Genomic DNA, 19,799 nt, shown 5'->3' with positions numbered 1-19,799 from the left:
CTTTTGATTTACACAATGGTTGTACTAATTTATAATCCCACTAAAAGTGTAAAAGTGTTCCTTTTTCTCCAGATCCTCTCCATATATTATTGTTTGTATTCTTGATGACTACCATTCTTTTCCTTTTTATTATTTATTTTTTTTAATTTTTTACAGACTGCATTTTGATTCATCGTAAACAAATGGGGTACATCATTTCATTTCTATGGTTGTGCATGATGTAGATTCATACCATTCATGTAATCATACATGTACATAGGGTAATGATGTCTGCTCATTCCACCATTTTTCATTACCCACCCCCCATTTCCTTTTACATAATCCGAAGTTCCTCCATTCTTCTCTCACTCCCCACACCACTCACCCCCTTTATATATCATCCTCCACTTATCAGGGAAAACATTCAGCCTTTGGTTTTTTGGGATTGACTTATTTCACTTAGCATGATATTCTCCAATTCCATCCATTTATTTGCAAATGCCATAATATTATTATTCTTTATGGCTGAATAATATTCCATATATATATATATATATATATATATATATATATATATCACAGTTTATCCATTTGGAGTGAGATGAAATCTTAATTGCTAATGATGTTGAATATTCTTTCATTTATTTGTTGGCCATTTGTATTTCTTCTTTTAAGAAGTGCCTGTTTAGTTTATTTATCTATTTATTACTTAAATTATTTGGGGTTATTTTGGTTTTGAGTTTTTTGAGTTCTTTTATATTTTGGATATTAATCCTCTATCAAAAGAGTAGCTAGCAAAGATTTTCTCCCATTCTGTAGGTTCCCTCTTTAAATTCTTTTTTCCTTTGCTCTTTTTTCCTTTCCTTTGCAGAAGCTTTTTAATTTGACGCCATCCCATTTCTTAAATCTTGGCATTATTTCCTGAGCTTCAGGGGTCCTAGTGAGAACGTTGTTGCCTGGGCCTATGTGTTGGAAAGTTAACCATACATTTTCTTCTAGAAGTTGCATAGTTTCTGATCTAATTCTTAGGTCTTTGGTCCATTTTGAGTTGATGTGTGCAGGGTGAGAGAGAAATAAGGGTCTAGCTTCATTCTTCTACATAGGGATAATCAATTTTAGCAGCATCATGTGTTTAAAAGGCTGTCTTTTCCCCCATGTATGTTGTTAGCCCTTTATCAAGGATCAGATGGCAGTATCTGTGTGGGTTTGTCTCTGTGTCTTCTATTCTGTTCCATTGGTCTAGGTAGCTACTTTTATGCCAGTACCCGTTTTTGTTACTATAGTTCTGTGTAATTTGAAGTCAGGTATTGTGATGCCTCCAGCATTGCTTTTTTGGCTTAGGATTGCTTTGGCTATTCTGAGTCTTTTATTCTTCCAAATAAATTTTATGACTTTTTTTTAGTTTTGTGAAGAACATCATTTGTATTTTGAATTGCATTGAACCTGTGTATTGCTTTTGGTAGTATGGCCATTTTGACAATATTAATTCTGCCTATCCATGAACATGGGAGGTCTTTCCTTCTGCATGTGTATTCTTCAATTTCTTTCTTCAGTGTTCTATATTTTTTATTGTAGAGGTTTCCACCTCCTTGATTAGAATTATTCCTAAGTGTTTTTTTTTTTTTTTTAGCTAGTCAACAATTTTAAAATTTGTTTTTTGTTTTGTTTGCTTGTTGTGTTTTATAGTCTTCCTAGTAAGTATGAAGTGGTATGTCACTGTGGTTTTGACTTTCATTTCCCTAGTGATTAATGATGATGAGCACTTTTTCCAGTACATGTTGGCCATTGTGTATCTGTTTTGCATAAATGCTTATTCAAATCTTTTGCCCATTTTTAAACTGATTGTTTATCTTTTTGTTGTTGAGTCATAGAAATTACTTATATATTCTACATACTAGAACTGAATTGAATATGATCTGTAGATCTGCATTTTCCCCCTTTTGTAGTTGTCTTTTCACTTTGTTGATTATCTCCTTTGATACTCAGAATTTTTTATTTTTATTTCTATTTGTATTTGTTCTTTGGGGGTCAGTTCTCACTGTATTGCCCAGGCTGGCCTCAAATTCCCAGGCTCAAGTGACCCTCCTGCCTCAGGACTACAGGTGTGTGCCATTACACCCATTTTAAAAGATTTTAATTTTAATTAAGTCTAACTTATCAATTCTTTCTTTTTGTACTTGCACTTTGGGCACTAAGATATATAGTTTAGGCATGAAAAATGAGGTAATTTAAGATAAAGCACATTGGACAATTTCAAAGTAGCTTAGAAAAAGCTGAAAGGAGTAAAGAAATGGACAATGTGGTGGAGTTTTGGGGATGTGGAAAATAAAATTATAAATGTGTATGTATGCATACACATATCTAACACATTTTATATATATATGTACATATATATATTTTATGTGCATGTACGTGTGTGTGTGTGTGTTAGAAACTTAAGGACGAAAAAATTGAGAATGGAGAGAGAAGCAGAATTCATAGTTTTTCCATGAAAGAAGATAAACAAATCTGAAGATCCAAGGAGCAGAGCAGGATATAAAAAGAAACTTATACCTAGTCATGCTAAGTGTTGTTTGAAACCTCAGAACATCAAAGACAGAATTGTCATAAAAGCAACCAGGAGGAAAATACAGATTACCGGCAAAAAATGGCAATCAAACTAAGTAAGCTTCAGAGCTGAACACAAACAGAGTCAGGAAAAATCAGAATTGGGGTTCTAAAGTCTTTGCATTATTCAAGAAGCCAGTTAAATTATTTTCTAACTCTTGACCTTGTCAAATATTGCAGGTTAGAATCTAAGAGTGACCACTATAATTAATAAAATTCCTCTAAACCAGTAGACAAAATAAGAAGAGAAAAAAGAGCAAAGAAAAAGCATGCTAAATAGCAAGTTTGATGAAAGTGATACCACTTGGATAGTTTATAACATAATTATCTATTAATTATGAATATATATATATATATATATTTATGGAGCAAATAATTATGAACAGCAAGGTTATTTCTAATTTTTCTTTTAGAAAGGAGAAGAATAGGACCAGGGAGGAGTATAAGGCTACTTTATATTCCAGATTTTATTATTTCACTAAAGTCTGTAGTAATGTGCCAAGGGTATAGCTTAGTGGTACAGCACATGCTTAGTATATACAAGAACCTAGATTCCAGCACCAACACCCCCAATTCTGAAGTTGTTACCAAGCCAGGCCCACTCCTGACATTTGCAGGTCTTGGTATACGAGTACAAATGGAGACCACATACCACATCTAAGTATATGAAAATTATAAATCAAGCTAATAAATAGTTCTGTGCCCAGATGATTATCCCTTCATTAAAACTAGAGAACTGCATTTCCCAGATGCTTTGAAGGTCTGAGCCAGAGATTGGTGGCATGGAGAAAAGTTAGTTTTCTTCCCAGACCCAGCTCCATTCTGAACTTTGTAGGGGTTCACAACCACAGGTGAACATCCCAGGCCACATATCCAGGCTCTGACCACACCCCATGCAGAAAGCACCCTTTGATCTTGCCTGAAGGTCTGGAGTGTGCATATGGGCTGTGTGGAATACTTTTGACTTTGGGAAGAAGTCAGATTAGCCTTGGATGCATATTTGGGAGTCATGGAGCCGGGACTTGTAGAGTCCCTGATACCTGAGGTGGGGGCCAAGCGTGAGCTATAGGTAGACGTGTTTCCTTGGTCATTTCCTCATGTGGGTCAAAAGGGTTGTGACACAGAGTGGGTCCCTCTGAAGCATGGAGTCAGATTTTTATATTTCATTTTAAAAAAAAGAGGAGAAAATATACACCACTCCACAGGAAATTAGGCGACATATGTCCAGCACCAAACAGGGTCATGTGACCTTGGTCACTTATTTGGCACCACTCGGTCTGTTTCCTCATCTGCTCACTGAGATGAACAGCACTGTGATTTCAAAGATCGCTCCCACTGCTTGGTTCAGTGACGTCTGTAATTCCCATTGCCAGGAGGAGCTTCTAAGATGACAATCACAGAGGAGGGGGGAGGTATAGAGCCCAGCCCCATGTCATCCCCCGTGTCCATGTTCAGGGGCCCTTTATACCTCCACACAGGTGCTACCTGGCAAACCTATCCTGGTCCAGGCAGCAAGAGGAGCCCCTGCTTTCATAGTGCTCTGAGCAGGGCCTGGCATTGCATTCTGTACAAAATTCTATGACTGGTGCTGAGCAGGGTCAGAGAGGACAGACCCTTGGTTACACTAGCTGCCTGAAACCAGCACAAGGAATTGCTGACAGTCTGGGGACAGTGGCTGCAGAGAGAAACAGGTGCGTTCTTGTGAGTCTGCATGTCTCTGTAGTGTAGGGCAGTTGCTGAGCTTGTCCCAGTGAAATTAATTTGGCCCATGGAAGAAAAAGAAGATAGCAGGGAGGAAAGAAAACAGTTTGAAGGAACAGAAAAAGTGTTTGTCCTCCTTAGCCATCAGTCATTTTGCCATGCTAAGGTAGCTGAGGGTCACCCTTAACTGGTGATGAATTAAACATAGTCATTTCAACCCATCAGAAAATGCTCTCTTCTAGAAACCAAAGTACTCAATAACATCAGCAAAAAACTATGAAGAGCAACCAGGACCTCCTCCTGTCTGACAGGTCCTTGGGAGAGAGTTGAAGGTGGCTGTGATCTGGAGTAGGGCCACCTCAAACTCGAGGTTCATGATTTCCTCAAAGTAGGATTGGGAGTCTGCTCAGATACTCAGGCTGCCATAACAAAGTATGACAATTGACTAAAAAGCAATTTACTCTTACAGTTCTGGAGTTTGAGGACCTGAGATCAAAGTATCTGCAGGGTTGGTTTCTCTTGAGTCCCCTCTCCCTGGCTTGTAGATGTTGCTCTTCTGTCTGTGTGTTCACAGGGTTCTCCTGCTGTGTATCTGTATCCTAATCTCCTTTTCTTATAAGGATACTAGACTTATTCAACTATACAACCTCGTTTTACCTTAATTTCCTTGTTAAAGGCCTATCTCCAAATACAATTCCATTCTGAATTGAGGATTGAGGTTCCGGAGGTTAGGCCTTCAACATGAGGTGTGTGTGTGTGTGAGTGTGGCAGAGAGAGAGAGAGAGAGAGAGAGAGAGAGAGAGAGAGAGAGAGAGAATATGTGCGCGGGTGTGTGACAGTTGAACTCAGGGCCTCAGGCATGCTAAGCATGTCCTTTCCCACTGAGCTACACCTCAACCCCTCACAGTGAATTTTTGAGGGACACAATTCAGCCCATAATAGAGGACATTGGACACCAGAAGCTTCTTTTGAAGGAAAAGTGACACCCTGGGAGTGAGAAACCAAAGCACTCTGGCCTGCCTGGGAAATTGTCAAGCATTCTCCTCTGTTTTATGGAAATGCAGTTGTCCTCCTTTATCCACAGGAGATGTATTCCAAGACCCTCAGTGCAGGCCTGAAACTGTGTTGTACCAACCCTATACAAACATGTCTGTGATAAAGTTTAATCCCTAAATTAGTCACAGTAAGAGACTAACAGCAATAAATAATAATAAAATGGAGCAGTTATAGCAATAGACTGTCATCAAAGCTGAACATGCTCCCTCTCAAAGTCTTATTGTACTGTACTCATCCTTCTTGTGATGTGAGGTAATACAAATGGTGAGAGGCAGTAGGGTGAATGACGTCTCAGAATGTACCCAATTTAAAACCTTTGAATTGTCTATTTCTGGAATTCTCCATTCAATGTTTCTACTGCCATTGACCATATATCAAGCTGTGAAAATCGAAACACAGTATGGGTTGGAACTGCTGTAAATACAGTCAACATCTGGGACAGTTCCATATTTCTTCATAGCAGTTGCACCTTGGAGGGAAGATTCAGGAAAGGCAGGGAAAGTTCCTAATTCTTGAGTTGTAGAAGAAAACGCATCTAGATTTTCATTGTGGTGCAAACTAAGCATCTGGCTGTGCAGCAAGGAACCACCTCTGCCTTGGGGTCCTGCCGCGCGTGAGCGCTCTTTCTGCAGGCACAAGGGCTTCTGAAAGGGAAGGTGGCTGCAGGTGGGGGTGAGGCGTTAGGACTTTCCTGTGGAAACACATCACTCCAGGTTCTGCCTGGAATGAAAAGGGCACTTGTAAGCACCCCTAAGTGAGGAGGGAGGCTCTGGAGCCCGAAGGGACTTAAAAGAGGGAACAGTGCACTCAGCGTGCCTAGATAGCATCTACTGTAAATAGCCGGGCAGCTTGGGAAACCGGACCTTTGCCTTGATGTGGGAGGCTTCCCGCCACCTCTGTCAGTCCGTCTGATCTTAAACGTGTTGGGCTGACGGTATTTGCTTTCCCTACAGGATGAACGAGCGCGACCGCCTGATAAAGAGACTCGGCAGGAAGACACCCCCAACCCTCTTCCGCGGTGGCTCTGTGACCCAGCAGTGTGTCTCACGTGAGTAGATGCAGACAGCGCAGGCAGGGACCTGGTTGGAGCAGGAGGGCAGCAAGCTGCAGGAACTGGAGTAGTGATAATAGAGACGGAGAAGGCTGCCAGCCGAAGATGCGCTTTGGGAAGTGGGGTTTCCATATTTGGTCCCAACTCAAATACAGCTTGAATGTAGGGAATTTCCTCGAAACCAGTCAATTGTCTGAATGACAGAATCCATAAACCGAAAATCCTGATACCGTTAAGATCCTTCTGTCAACCTCCCAGGAGAATTTAAAAAAAAAAAAAAATTTAAGTGATATATTGTTGTCTCCAATGATATCCATATGAATTGCTTTATTTATTGGCATATTAATTGGAATGATAACAGTCCCTGGGATGGGGAGATCTCTACTTTTCCCATGAAGGCTGACTCATGTCTAAGGTTGCCATGCCCACCATCACCCCCAGACCCAGAGTAGAAAATAAGCAGTGAAAGACTCCCTCCCCCAACACACACACACTTTGGAGCTCTCCAGAAGCTTCTGGGCTTCCTTTTAGCAACACACTCATTCAGCTGCCAGCGAGGAAGCCCAAGCTGCCAGGGGCCTTGGGACAAGCCTCTGTCTCTAGGGATCCTGCTTTTTTCTCCAGCCCACCCTTTCTGTCTTCTTTGAGTGCAAGTCATCTCTTTATCCCACACCCAACTCCCTGCATTCCTGTCCCTCCCTGAGAAGTTTAGAAGGAAGCATCTGGTAGAAAAAGAACACTTTATGAAACATGAAAAACCACTGAAAACATCCCAGGTATCCATGTATTTGTATGGAGTTCAGTTGTGCTCCACCTGACAACAGGGATTCTTAGACCTTCTCAATGGAAAGAGAAGGAAAGGCATAGCACATTGCCACCTTGGAGTAATCCACTCCCTCTCCCCACTTCCCCATGCAGAATATCCACATGGGATATAGGGGCTGACATCTCTCTGAATGCTCCACCATGCCAACAGATGAGGCACCAGCCCTGAGAGCACAAAGCAGAGGCTCAGTTCAGGAGAGTGAGTGGTCCAGTGAGGCCCTGTGGGACCCAGGTCACAGATCCCTGACTGAAGAGGGAGGTCAGGTTCAGAAGTTTGAGGGGTTCTTCCATGGAGTACAATCTGTAGGGCACCCCTGCTGAGTCGGGTTCCTTTTCCTCCTCTTCCACTCTTCTGTGACCTTGGGCAAGTTACTTGACTTCTATTTCTGCATCTATAAGATGAGGATAATAGGAGAACCAGGCTGGGCAATCAAGAAGATTATTTGAGATCATATACAGAAAGTGCCTAGAAGAGTGCCCAACTATAGAGAGTTAGGTATGATGATAGTGATGATAATGATGATGATGCCATTCGCTGAGTAGCTTCGGGCAACTTAAATATTTCTCTAAATTTCTTCTCTGGAAAAGAATATAGGATTATAATTAATATGCCTGCAGCCTTATGCATCTTCTCAATGGTGCATGTGAAGTACCTTCTGTATGCCACACACACAGAAAACACTTACAGGTTCCCTAAACCACAGAGTTCATGCTACAGAGCCACTCTGCTCTTCCAGTAAATGTTTCATAGTAACCATAGAAAAAACATTTGCAGGACTAGAGGGGTAGCTCAGTGGTTAAATTATTGTCTAGCATGCACAAAAACCTGGGTTCTGTCTGCAGTACTGCAAAAAGAGAGAGAGAGAAAGGATATATGCACTATGTGTGCGTGTTGCAATCAGAGATCAAGTACAGTCTTAAGCAGTCTTAAACACTAAATGTTTCTCTTACATCAACATTTTGAAGGCAAAAAAATAAATCTACTGAACAAATATAAGAAATAAGTCATCTTCTAGTATCATACTACATTTTTTAAATAATGACTAATAATAGAACCTCTTAGACAATTTAGGACACTTCTGTCATTAATACTGAGAGAGGACCATTGAGTAGACAGAACTCTGGGCTATCCCCCTGCATGTGTCCATCTGCTATTTAGGCCTCAGTCTTCCCAGGAAACTGGAAGACTAACTTGGTAGTACTTTTAGTTCCTTTTAGTCTGGATTTGACCATGTGGTCTGGTTTGAAGAAATTCCCCAAGATTCATGTGTTGACTTTAATCCCCATTGCGAGGTATTATCATGGTAGAAATTTAACCCAACTACATATTTAGAAGTGGAGTCTTTGGGAGTTGATTGGAATTAGATAAGTTCATCATGGTAGAGTCGCCATGATTGAATCCTGATGACTATAAGAAGGCAAAGAAAGACCAGAAGAGACACTGTGTACTTCCTATCTCCTGTCATGTGATGCTTTCTGCCAACCTTAGGACTTTGCTAGCAAGAAGGCCATCACCAGATGAGGTCTTGCAACCTTGCACCTCTAGAACTGTAAGCCAAAATAAACCTGTTTTCTTTCTAGTGGTCTCAGCAATCAGGTATTTCATTATAATAAGAAGAAAAGCCAGACTAACATAGTGCCTTTCAACCACCAATGAACAATATTTACAACTGAGATCAAGTATTTCCTACACAGTCTGTCATCCCCATGGTCTTCCCATTTCTGTGGCTGTTAGGAATCTTTGTCTAGACAGGAAACTGCTACTTTCCTGAAGGAGCTATCAGGTCTCTGATTTCAAGGAATGTTACTTAAGGGAAATTTATTCCAAAATAAATGAAAAGGAAAAAAAATGATTTTATGTATTTCATCAAATGCTCTACCTGGACAAGACAAACAACTAAGAAATTTACTCCTCTCGCATCTCCTTCCACCTCTCCACCCACTCCCTGGATTCTGGTGGAGGTTGATATTTAGGAACAGAGGCATTAGGAAGCCAGTCAGGGGAAGTTCACAAGTCAGGTGGTAGAGTGCTTCCTACAGGCCCGCTTTAGGACTTTCTGGCTGTCAGGCCTTTCTGAAAGACAAATGAAAGTGGGAAATACAAATTGCTGAGGGTTTCCTGTGAGCTCCTAGTTAAATACTCATTAGGCAGAACGTGGTGAGCAGATCTTGCATCTTTGTCAGGCTATAGGTACAGGCTGGGCAGGTGGAGGCTGGTGAGTGCTTCTGGGGCCTGTTGTTCCATTAAAACTTCACCTATGCGCTGGAGTTGTGGCTCAGTGGTAAAACACTTGCCTAGCATGCATGAGGCACTGGGTTCAATTCTCAGTACAGCGTAAAAATAAATTAAATAAATGTCCATTGACAACTAAAAAAATAAATAAAAAAGATATAAAAAAACTTTGCCCATTACAGCTTTACCATCCACCGGTCCTGGTTTCTAAAAGATTTTATCTGAGCAAGGGAGTATCTACCTGCTTCCCTAGGGTCAACTGTCAGACCATCTTCCCTTTACTTTTTTATTTTTGTCTTTTTTTCCCATTCTGGGGATAGAAGCCAGGGTCTCACACTTGCCAGGCCAATGTTCTACCATTGATTTATGTTCCTTGTCCTTTTCCTATTTTTTATTTTATTTCTCTCTAAATATAAGTTGCCCAGACTGACCTTGAACTTGCTATCCTCCTGCCTCAGTCTCCCAAGTCACTGGGATTACAAGCCTGCATGACTTTTTGGGTTCTCTTTAAGTCTTAGTTGAGATTAAGAATAAGAAATTCTCAGACCACAGCATTCTGGAACATGATGTTAGATCACAGTCAATGAGAACTGAGGGCAGGAGCATTTGGCAGTGGTCTTTGGGTGCTCTGCTCACCCTGGGAGAAAAGTTCTGCAGCAGGATAAGGCATTCCTATCTGCCTGCTTATTTGGAGGGAAATCTAGAAATCCTTCTCACCCCAGCATGGTTAAGTGAGCCCCCACCCAGCAACCAGGAGGCCCACCTGGCAGTGGTACTAATGACTTTTGAGCAAGTCATACAGCCATGAGCCAAAGAAACCCCCAGAGTTGGATGCCCACTAGGCCAGACCTGATGTAAATGAAAAACAGGATAAATAAATGACAAAGCTTTTGCTGCTTCCACTGGAACAGGAAGTAGAGAATTTCAAAAGCCAACTTCCTTTCCCAAAAGGACAACCCCAGTATTTATTTTAAAAATCTCAACTAGTATCCTTCATTTCCTATCCCCTCCAAAAAAGAAAGTAAATAAAGACAGACCCAAAAACAGGAAGCAATTATTCTAATTGGACTCACTGTTGAGAGAGACTCCCTTTTTTCTCTGGCTTGGATCTAGCGGCCTCCCCCACTGATGGGGAGTGTAAATCACTACTGAACAAGGAGAAGGTTCTTCCTCCTGGGTATAGTGTTCCAAGGAAGTGTCCTGGAATCCACGCAGAAGGCTGGAGCTGTGAGAGACCGTAGCCTCCACTGGCCCGGGTCATTTATTTTACAGAAAAGTAAACCAAGACCCAGAAAACCTAAAAAGTTCAAGATTGCCAAGCAATAACCAAGCAAGAACTAGATGCCCAGTAGGACCCAATATATCAGTCCCTTCAGCTCCCTGGATCCAAGATGAAAGCAGAGTGAGTGGACAAAGCTATCATCAGGGTGGAGTTTTCAGTGGTCCCCTGCTTGCCACAGAAGTGTTTATAAAGAGCATTTAGAATTATGGGAGGAAACCGGTTGTTGGTGAGAACAAACTTGGTCAGACTGAGGAGCCTCCCCTGGCAGTGGAGCACGGCTACAGCCATGGCTGGGGGCAGAACTGCCACTCCATGACACATCCCATCCAGGGACAGCTGCCACATGGCCCCTCAGAGACACATCAACTGTTTACTAGAAATGTTGCTTTTTAAAGGACCAGAGAATGGAAATTGTCCTAGTAGACCACAGTACACAGTCTTGTTACCAGAGGACACTGTTACTTGCTAGATTTTGGTTTGAAACATCCCAGGGAAAGGCGTGTCCTCTTGGACTACACTATGAATTCTTCACAAAGAGCACCTTGTGCAGGGTTTAGGACAGGCTTGTGCCAGAGGGAGGCAGGAGGTGGGGAACAGCCCCTCCCAAGTCAGCAGGGGCAGTTTCTTCCTCCTGATGAACTGAGCAAGCAACTTGGTGAAAGTCCAAAAGCTCTTAAGGGAATGAACCTGAGAGGCAGCATTTGCTCTTCAGGGCTCAGAAGCAGATCAGGTAAAGACTCTCCAGCCATGAGAAAGCAAAGCCACCAGAGTGGAGAGTGCCCTAAGCAAGTTCAGGGGCTGTGGGCTCTGGATGGAACAAGCAGAACCCCACCCCCCACCCTACCTGGGAGTTGGCTTCCCTCCTCCAGCTCAGATCTGCTGCCTGTGCCCAGCTATGTAAGTAAGGGCTCACACTGATCTGGAGACTGCTGGTGTGATTTTTTGATTTGTATGTTTTGCTTTGTTAGAAATAGTGGTGAACAAGCAGACAAAAGTCCCTTATGGAGGATTGCTCTCTGTCCTTTGTGTTCACCCTCACTCGGCTGGTTCTGCCTTCACTGTGGCCCACTCTCCTCCGTTTCTCCCCTTCCTGTAGACTCCTGGTCCAGGTCCTCCTCCCTGCTACTCAGCCTCTGTGTCCTGGGTTGATCCCCAGGCCGCCTCTGCAGTCAAGCCCTTGGCCTCCCAGGGTGGCCCACCTGGGAGCCTTTGGGCTTTCTCAGGTAGCTGCTGGCAGGCATGCTCTTCTGAAGTGCTGGGAAGCCAGCCCAAGGACAGGGACTCTGGGTTTATGGGCACACAGAGAATTAAAAAAACAACCTGGGCATTTCTCCTGCCTCCTCCTCTTTTCCGTGCCCACAAAGTCTCTCAAGCATTGCTGTGGTATGTCTTTGTGCCATGGCAACTCTCCTGCGTAAGCCAGACATCTGAGGAAATTAACAAATAACCCAGCAGCTGATGCCTGAGCATGATTTCTGATTTCTTTTTCTCCTTTTAGAGTATGAAAATAAGTGAACTTTTCCATTGACAAATTGTAAACGTGCATGAATGTTTCCTCATGATTGTTAGTTAGGCTTTGGACTATGTTGTTTTTTTGGTCAGGATGTCTAATTGAGCTGAGGGACATTTCTGTCCCTTTGCTACAGAAGGGTTGCCAATGCAGAGAGAGTCCTATCAGATGCTTTCTGTGGGAAGAACAGTTGGAAACAAAACTCCCACTTAGGCTTCTGACTACCAAGCCTCTTTCAGAGCTGTAGATGTAAGAGGTGTGGCCCACAGCACCCTGCTCAGTCCTGCTTCCCAATTCTGCCACTTACCTGGTCTGTGACTTTGGACAGGTCACAAAAAAAATCTTCTTCCCGGCTGAAAAGTGGTAACAATAGTATCACTTATGTCTTAGGGTTTCTGGGATGATTAAATGAGCATTTTGCAAATGGTATGTCTTAGACACATAGCATTTAAAAAGCATTGGTGACTATCTACTATTATCATGTAAACTGATTGTGAGAACCAGTGTTAGTGTGGCCACATGATGAGTCTGATCACTGAATTCTTCTTGGCTTTATCATGCTATCTTTCCCTTTATTTACATAGAAATAAACCTACTTCAATTACTTATTACCAGTGCAAATTAGTGCAGTTTAAACACAGGACTGCTCCTATCTCACGCACTTTGCTAGCCTTCGCTGGTAGTGTAGTATGTGTTTTTCCTGATATGTTTACAGCTTCATAAATTAGTAGGCAGCTCGCAGCATTAGGCAGATGGGAGCCTTTCTCTTGATTGGTGGTGGGTGAGTGGAGACATGGACCAGTGACCCACTGTTTATCCTACCTACAATGAGCTCAGTTAAGTCCCTTAGGAATAGGAAAGTCACCTGCTATGGTTCACCTACTATAAATCCCTCCCAAAACTTGTGTTAACTTGTATTGATTAATTTACCATTGTGATGGCATCAAGAGATGGAACCTACCAGGCATGGTGACATGTACCTGTCATCCCAACTTCTTGGGAGGCTGAGTCAGGAAGATCACTTGAACCCAAGCACTTGAACCAAGGCAACATAGAAGGATGCCATCTCAAAAGAGAGAGAGAGAGAGAGAGAGAGAAAGATGGGACCTTTAAGAGGTAATTAGGTCTTAAGGGCTCTGCTCTAATGAATGGATTAATATTGTCGTCAAAGGACTTGGTTATTGGTCATCTCAGGAATGGATTGCCATTCTGTCATGTTCTAACCCAATAAGATGGTCCTCACCAGCTGCATCCCCTCCATCTCAGACTTCCCGGCCTCTAGAACCATGAGCTAAGTAAACTTCTATTGTTTATGATTTACCCAGTTGGTAGAATTTTTATTATAGCAACAGAATACAGTCTTAAGACACTACCCTCTAAAAGGCATTCCTACCCCAACATCTGCGGCACTCTACTGCCACATGCCCACTTGCCCAGGGTCCTTTCACAATCACAGTTTCTCAGACCTCTCCATCCAAGGCTAAAGAAGCCATGTGCTGCACACAGTTCACTTGGAATCCCTCAAAAAAGCAGCTTATCTTAAACCTAGAGTGCTCTCAGTTCTGCTAACCACTTCCTTCTGCATGCTTCTCTTTCAGATGGGTATGCCTTTTCTCAAGAAGAGCATGGAGCTGTTACTCAGGAAGAAATAGTTCGTTCTTATGATACCACCAAAAGGAAACAGAGGAAGAAATAAGATACAAGTTTCTCATGATTGAGCCGAGGGAAAAGATGTGGTTTGTTGCACCAGTGTTAACACATCTTTGTTAGAAGAGACTGGCATCAGCAGCCAATTCACCAGAAAACACATTTCTGTGGCCTTAGCCAACCAGTTTGTTAGTTGTATATTCCCTCGCAAATCTGGAGTATAGACCGCAGGGGAAGCCATTTTTTCCCTCCCAATTTGTCTGCAGTGCTTGGCCTAACTTCTGTTTACGTTGTTATAAAGCATTCAACTGTGCTCCGTGAGGTGTGAAATTAAAAACATTATGTTCCACCAATATTTAAACATCAGTACTAGTTGTTCTGGGAGGAAGGGAAAGGAGTTTTATGTTGCGTGAGAGACCCATCTTTGTAATTGGAACAGGGCGCCCTTACTTCCTGTTTGGTTAATCCAACGTGGGCAGCATGCAAACTTCACTTTATGCAAGTTGCTCACCTGCTTTCATTCCTATTTTGTTTGTATGAAGTTGGCATAAACTTCTTGATTGCAATGAAATCATAAAAGTCTTTATCTGGGAGGTAAACTTGAGAACATTTATTTGGACCTTCTAGCCACATTCCCAGCAGAGTGATACAGTCAGTGTGCCGTGGATTCTTTTGCATCCTTTCCAGGTGCCAGCTGACTGATCCTACTATTGCTGTCCAGGTGTCCCTTATCCTCAGGCCTTCTGCGTGGCTGGCCACTGGGCTTGGTGCATGGCAGCTGGTAGGCAGCCGACCCTAATCTGTAATTTTCCTTGTTCCACTGCAGATTCAGACTTCCTGTTCAGACTTTTTGTTCTATAACTAAACAAAAACATAGCTATTCTGAATATATCTTAGATTTTTATCTGCCTCTTTCTGACAAGGGGATCCCACAAATCAGGATAATGGTAGAACCCCTTGCCCTGGTCAGCCTCTGAATATTCATTTCCTAATTTCCAACCACCAAGACTTTGGCAACTGCTTCAATTACAATCAATGCTTGTTTCCTTGGAAGTTCAGAGCACACTTTAGACTCACTGTTGGGAAACAAATAAGATGTCTGTACAGCGAAGGAACACACCTCTCATTCTGTAGCTATAGAATCAGAGAATTCACAAACCCAGAGGGACAGTATAGGACAGTAAAGGAGAGTAGTAAGGAAGACCACAGATGTTCTCAGAAGGTGGTGAAGGGCATACCAATGTTGGGGGCAGACACAGAGGACATTTCCACCAGATCTCTTCAGTAGGAACTCCACAGTCACATCCTGAGTCACATCCCTACAGTTGTCAGGATCAGCCTCCCATATATGGGAGCTGAAGCAAGACCTTACCATGCAGTTTAATTAAAGGAATTCCAAACATTTTAATTAAATATCTGTATTTAAAATATTGACATGATTTCCTTTCTTTATCCAATTACTTTTAGACACAGGGGCCTTCCTGAATACAGTGCCCTGAATTCTAAGACAAGGAATGGAAGACCCAGTCACTGACTCCAGTTTCACATTCTGAACTGGCATGAGATCTGGGTACCTCCAAGTATGTGTCTAAGAACCTGGAGCCCTCAATAAATGACCAGCCTGGAGGCATGTTCTCTCCTCTTTACTTTGGTTGCCAAACCAGATTTTAGGTTGGCTTAAAGTAAATACTTCTGGGTAGATATTACTGATTAAAATGACACTATTCCTCTGGGGATGGTTGTACTAACAGAAAATAAAACAACAGTGCACTTTGTTTCCTCTTTATTATTGGAACATCCACAATTAGCATTGAAAAAACTTAGAATATAATTTGCATTGATTAAGAAAACTAATTCTCCTTTATGCAATGACCAGAATTCAGAGAGGGTTTAAGAAGTAATGATGCATTTAACAGGGGAGACTCAGAAAGTTACCATTCCTTACTCCCTAAGGTGAAAAAAACATTTTTAATTACTAGAGCACCCAGCAATATGAATCTCTCAAGGACTGACATGCAGGAATGATAGCAGGAAATGTGCTTCCAATTAGCACAACAAACCAGGTGTATGTCTTTATTGCACACCCAAAAAGATGGTAACCAAAATACAGAAGAGGAAGGAAAGTTGGAATTGAATGTGTACTAGGCATCTTCACTATTTGATTTCATGTGGGAGCCAAAACTATTTGAAAAGGTTGAATTAAAACTCAATTCTTTGTCAAACCCTTAGCCCTTTCTTGAACTTGAAGTCTTGTTTGTGTTTATGGGATTTGGGGTTTTTTTATTTAATTTTTTTACATTAAAGTACAGTCGAATTTTCTGGGATTGAAGTAAAGTCGCATATCCTCCTTTTTTGAGAAGTAGACTAAACAATCTTTGCAATAATGAGGTATGCACACGGAAGAAAACATTTCTAGAAGGGATGCCTTTCTATTTATTCTCTCATGTGATTAAGCTTTCTTACAGTCAAATGACTAAATTGGGTTTCTAGGCAGGGCAGCTGTCAAGAGGTGTGATGTATAATATTTAGCTGGGGCCAACTCAGGGGCTGTGTCATTTGCTCTATCTTTAAATTGAGGTCAGAGTGTCACACACAACTCCTCCCCAGGGAGCCGAGTGAGCTGGACAAGCTTGCATATGCTGCCTGTCAGCTCAGTGGAAATGTCACATGGGACTTGTCACTCTGCCACACAGTAAGTGACTCCCAGACTAGCAGGTCAAACTTGGTCAGCACCCTAGGGCCTTAGGCAGAACTGGCAGAACCCACTCAGGTCAACCCCTGCACTAGTGCTATACACAGTGGCTCTTATTTGAGGCTATGTCCTGTTCTGGCTAACTCTGCAAACAGGCGAGACCAGCCATCCTCTAAACGGAGTTCTTGGTTCCACTGCCTGGGCACACACCTGCAACAGTGGCCGTAGAGGGCACACACCTGCAACAGTGGCCGTAGAAAACACACCTGTAAAGGGGAGAACAAAATGAACCACCTAGCTCCGCTTGATTTTCCGGATTGGCACAGCACAACTGATGGAATAGGCTTTGTAATAAGTTGAGGAATGTAGTGAATGTGTCTCTCCTGTCTCAGTGCAGAGTATTCCAGACTTCTTGACCAGTATTATTTTCTCCTATCTTCCTAAGTTTTATGTGCACATACTAAAACAAAAATGTGATGACTCTTTTGGATCAGTACCATACAACACCTGTGCTTTGGAAGAAGGGGATAGTGAACATCTGTAGAGAAATATCCTAAAAAGTGAGACTGTGGTTCAGCAGAGCTCAACTGAGAACTCTTGACATTTCCTTTTTCTTGACAAGGATTCAGGTCTGCCACAGGAAGGTGGCAGTGAAAATGAGTAATAACTTTTTAAGAAGCAGTGTATGATGGGGAAAAAAGTGAATCTAGGTAATTAATGTCTGAAAATGCATACAGACATACAGATTACAGGCTTTAAGATTTAATTTTCTTAAAAAGAAAGTTATACTCTATAATCTCCATTTGTTATAACAGTGACCCCCTCCCCCCTTTTCTTAACCATAAGGGTGAGAATTTCTATCAGTTGTCCATGTTCCTAGGAATTTATCTTAAACCACAAACTGAATAGAATGTTTGCAAAACTGTGCTGTAGGATAAGGTAGTCTTTAGTTTTGAACACATGAAAGGACTACACACATTTCAGCCAGGGTTTGAATCACTGCCTAGGGTCATTGTCCCAAAGTAATTCAAGGAATGATTTAGCTTCAGCATTTGAAATGTAGCCTTCATCTCCTGGGATCCATAAAATATGTGAGCAGGGAAACCAGCTAAGCAGTGCCTGAAATAATAACTTGGCAAAGAAATGAGTTTATCAGGTCAAGTCAAAAGGCAGCATCCCCTCCCATCTCATAAATACTTTCTTCATGCAAATGCTTAAATTAGTGAACATGATAACAATGGGAAGAGTTAAAAAAGTCTCCTCCCCTCCAAAAAAAGAAACTGTACATCAGTCAGCTTTGTTGGTGATTCTTCATGGGCTCAAGGTAGTTATCATTAACTCATGCTAGCCATTTCTCACCTTGAAGGACATAGATAGCAGCTAGATGGGCTTCCTATTAAGTACTCTTAAAAGAAATAGGAACATTCAGTTTGGTGTATTGTATTCTTCATTTATTCATTTTTTTCCCCTGAGCATCCCAAGTTGTTCAGCAGTACACATTTCCATTCCACTTCACCTTACAGGAGCTTTATTGGATATCAAACTTCTCATTAGTGCTCTATTCAAAGCGCTCAGTTTTCTTGGTATGAGGGATTTCTTGAGTGGGAAGAAAAGGGTATGAAACCAACATAAATCTAAGTGATCAGACATTACAAACAAATGGAAGCAGAAAAGAGAGGTGAGCTCACCAGTTACCCAACCCCACGTATGATCCACAACCATTAACCTTAGATGAACACTCTGCTTTCCCAATGGAAGGGAGACAAAAGGGTGATTCTTTTTACACACCAGGCTGGCTCAGTTTTAAATGACAATCTCTCGATCTAGCTGCCTCTGAGATACCTACTCTGCTCTTTCTCCCAGGCGTCAGACCAAGAAAAACATGCTCCAAGATTAGCCCATAGGCGTTTCTTCTGACCTAGCTAAAGAAAGAAAGGAGACCTGTTTGTTTTAAAAGTCAGGAACAAAGTGTCAGGTGGCTGTGATTTATGGCAGAAATAGGAAGAAGAAAGTTGAAATAATAGCACTATCCAAATAATCCTGCCCAGGAAACTCAGGGGTCAAGAGGGCTTATCAAGAGCCTTGTTTAGGTAAGCTCTTCGCTGCAAAAGTGAAAAAGGCTGGAAGGTTCTCGGACCCACTTGCCATATAGGATTGGATCCACTTGTGTTCTTAAGAAGTTTGGTATGCGGATACAGGTGAAACACTAAGCACCAATATAAAACAAACCTACTCAGTAATGGAGTTTCTTTCTTTCCAACAAGATGCCTGTGCCACATCCCTTATAGATAAAATTATTATTCATCAACTGAAAAAAAAAAAAAAAAACAGAAAAGAAAAAGAAAAAGAAGAACCTTTTGGGGCTAGGGAGGTAGCTCGGTGGTAGAGGGCTTGCCTAGCATGAGTAAGACCCTGGGTTCCATCTCCAAGACCACAAAAAGAAAAAAACATTTTTTTTTCTTTTTTTTTTTTTTTTTGCACCAGTAAAGACTTGTTTTTTCACTAATAAAATGGGTTAAGGACTGAAGTCTCTGCTGTCCTCCCCTGCACCTTCTCCCATGTTGCCAGTGATGGCCAAATCCAGGGGTGTGCCTGGATGCTTGTGTGTAGGCTCCCAGTCTGGGTCAGTGTGGCAGCACAGCAGCACCGGATGGCTGCTAGGGGTCTGGGGGGCGGGCATCATTCCTGTAGCTCACCAAATTGCCATTTGAATGCAACATCTTTGTGGTCTTCCTCATAAGAGCAAAGCCAAGTGCTCGCCTGTCTCTTGTCACAGCTGCGCTGAGATTGCTTAAATATTGCTGGTGATTGGGAGGTTTTAATCTGGTTATGCAGAGGGAAGCAGGCTGTGGGGGCACATTTAATTGGCTCCCAGCAGAGCAGTGAGTACTTCCATGTTATATGGGGGTTTTTGTTCCCTCTCTAGAAGTATAACCGTTTTCCCGTCCTATTAATGTCCCCTGGTTGTTAAATTACAGCAGCGCATTGAGTGGAGCTGGGTTCCCTCCTGGAGTGAATACAAATGAAGGGCATCTACTTGTACGTTTAGAGGTGTTTGGAGAATTTAGTGATTTGTGGCTTTGATCAATCCTGTTGACTGGTGTATGTCTGCACAAACCTGTTTCAAATAAATCTTTTGTTAAAGTAAATGATTGGACCATGTTTTATTTTGGAATTTCCTTTTCCACTAATAAGCAGTTACAGTCATAGGGACTT

At 42.0% G+C, this 19,799-nt stretch overlaps 1 protein-coding gene across 1 annotated transcript in view; it reads left to right on the top strand.

Annotated features, from left to right (window-relative positions):
* Atp8a2 (ATPase phospholipid transporting 8A2) overlaps nt 1–18,930 on the top strand; it is a 651,599-nt gene extending 632,669 nt beyond the window's left edge. The window contains exons 36-37 of the mRNA XM_047553899.1: nt 6,297–6,391; nt 13,843–18,930. Coding sequence (XP_047409855.1) covers nt 6,297–6,391; nt 13,843–13,940 — 193 coding nt within the window. The 3' untranslated portion in view covers nt 13,941–18,930. The remainder of the gene's footprint in view (nt 1–6,296; nt 6,392–13,842) is intronic.
* The last annotated feature ends 869 nt before the right edge of the window (nt 18,931–19,799 follow it).

This window comes from Sciurus carolinensis, chromosome 5 (assembly GCF_902686445.1).
Source record: "Sciurus carolinensis chromosome 5, mSciCar1.2, whole genome shotgun sequence".
In the NCBI taxonomy this organism is placed as follows: Eukaryota; Metazoa; Chordata; class Mammalia; order Rodentia; family Sciuridae; genus Sciurus; species Sciurus carolinensis.
Note: the sequence above shows the minus strand (reverse complement) of the source record. Positions and strands in the feature narration are given on the sequence as shown.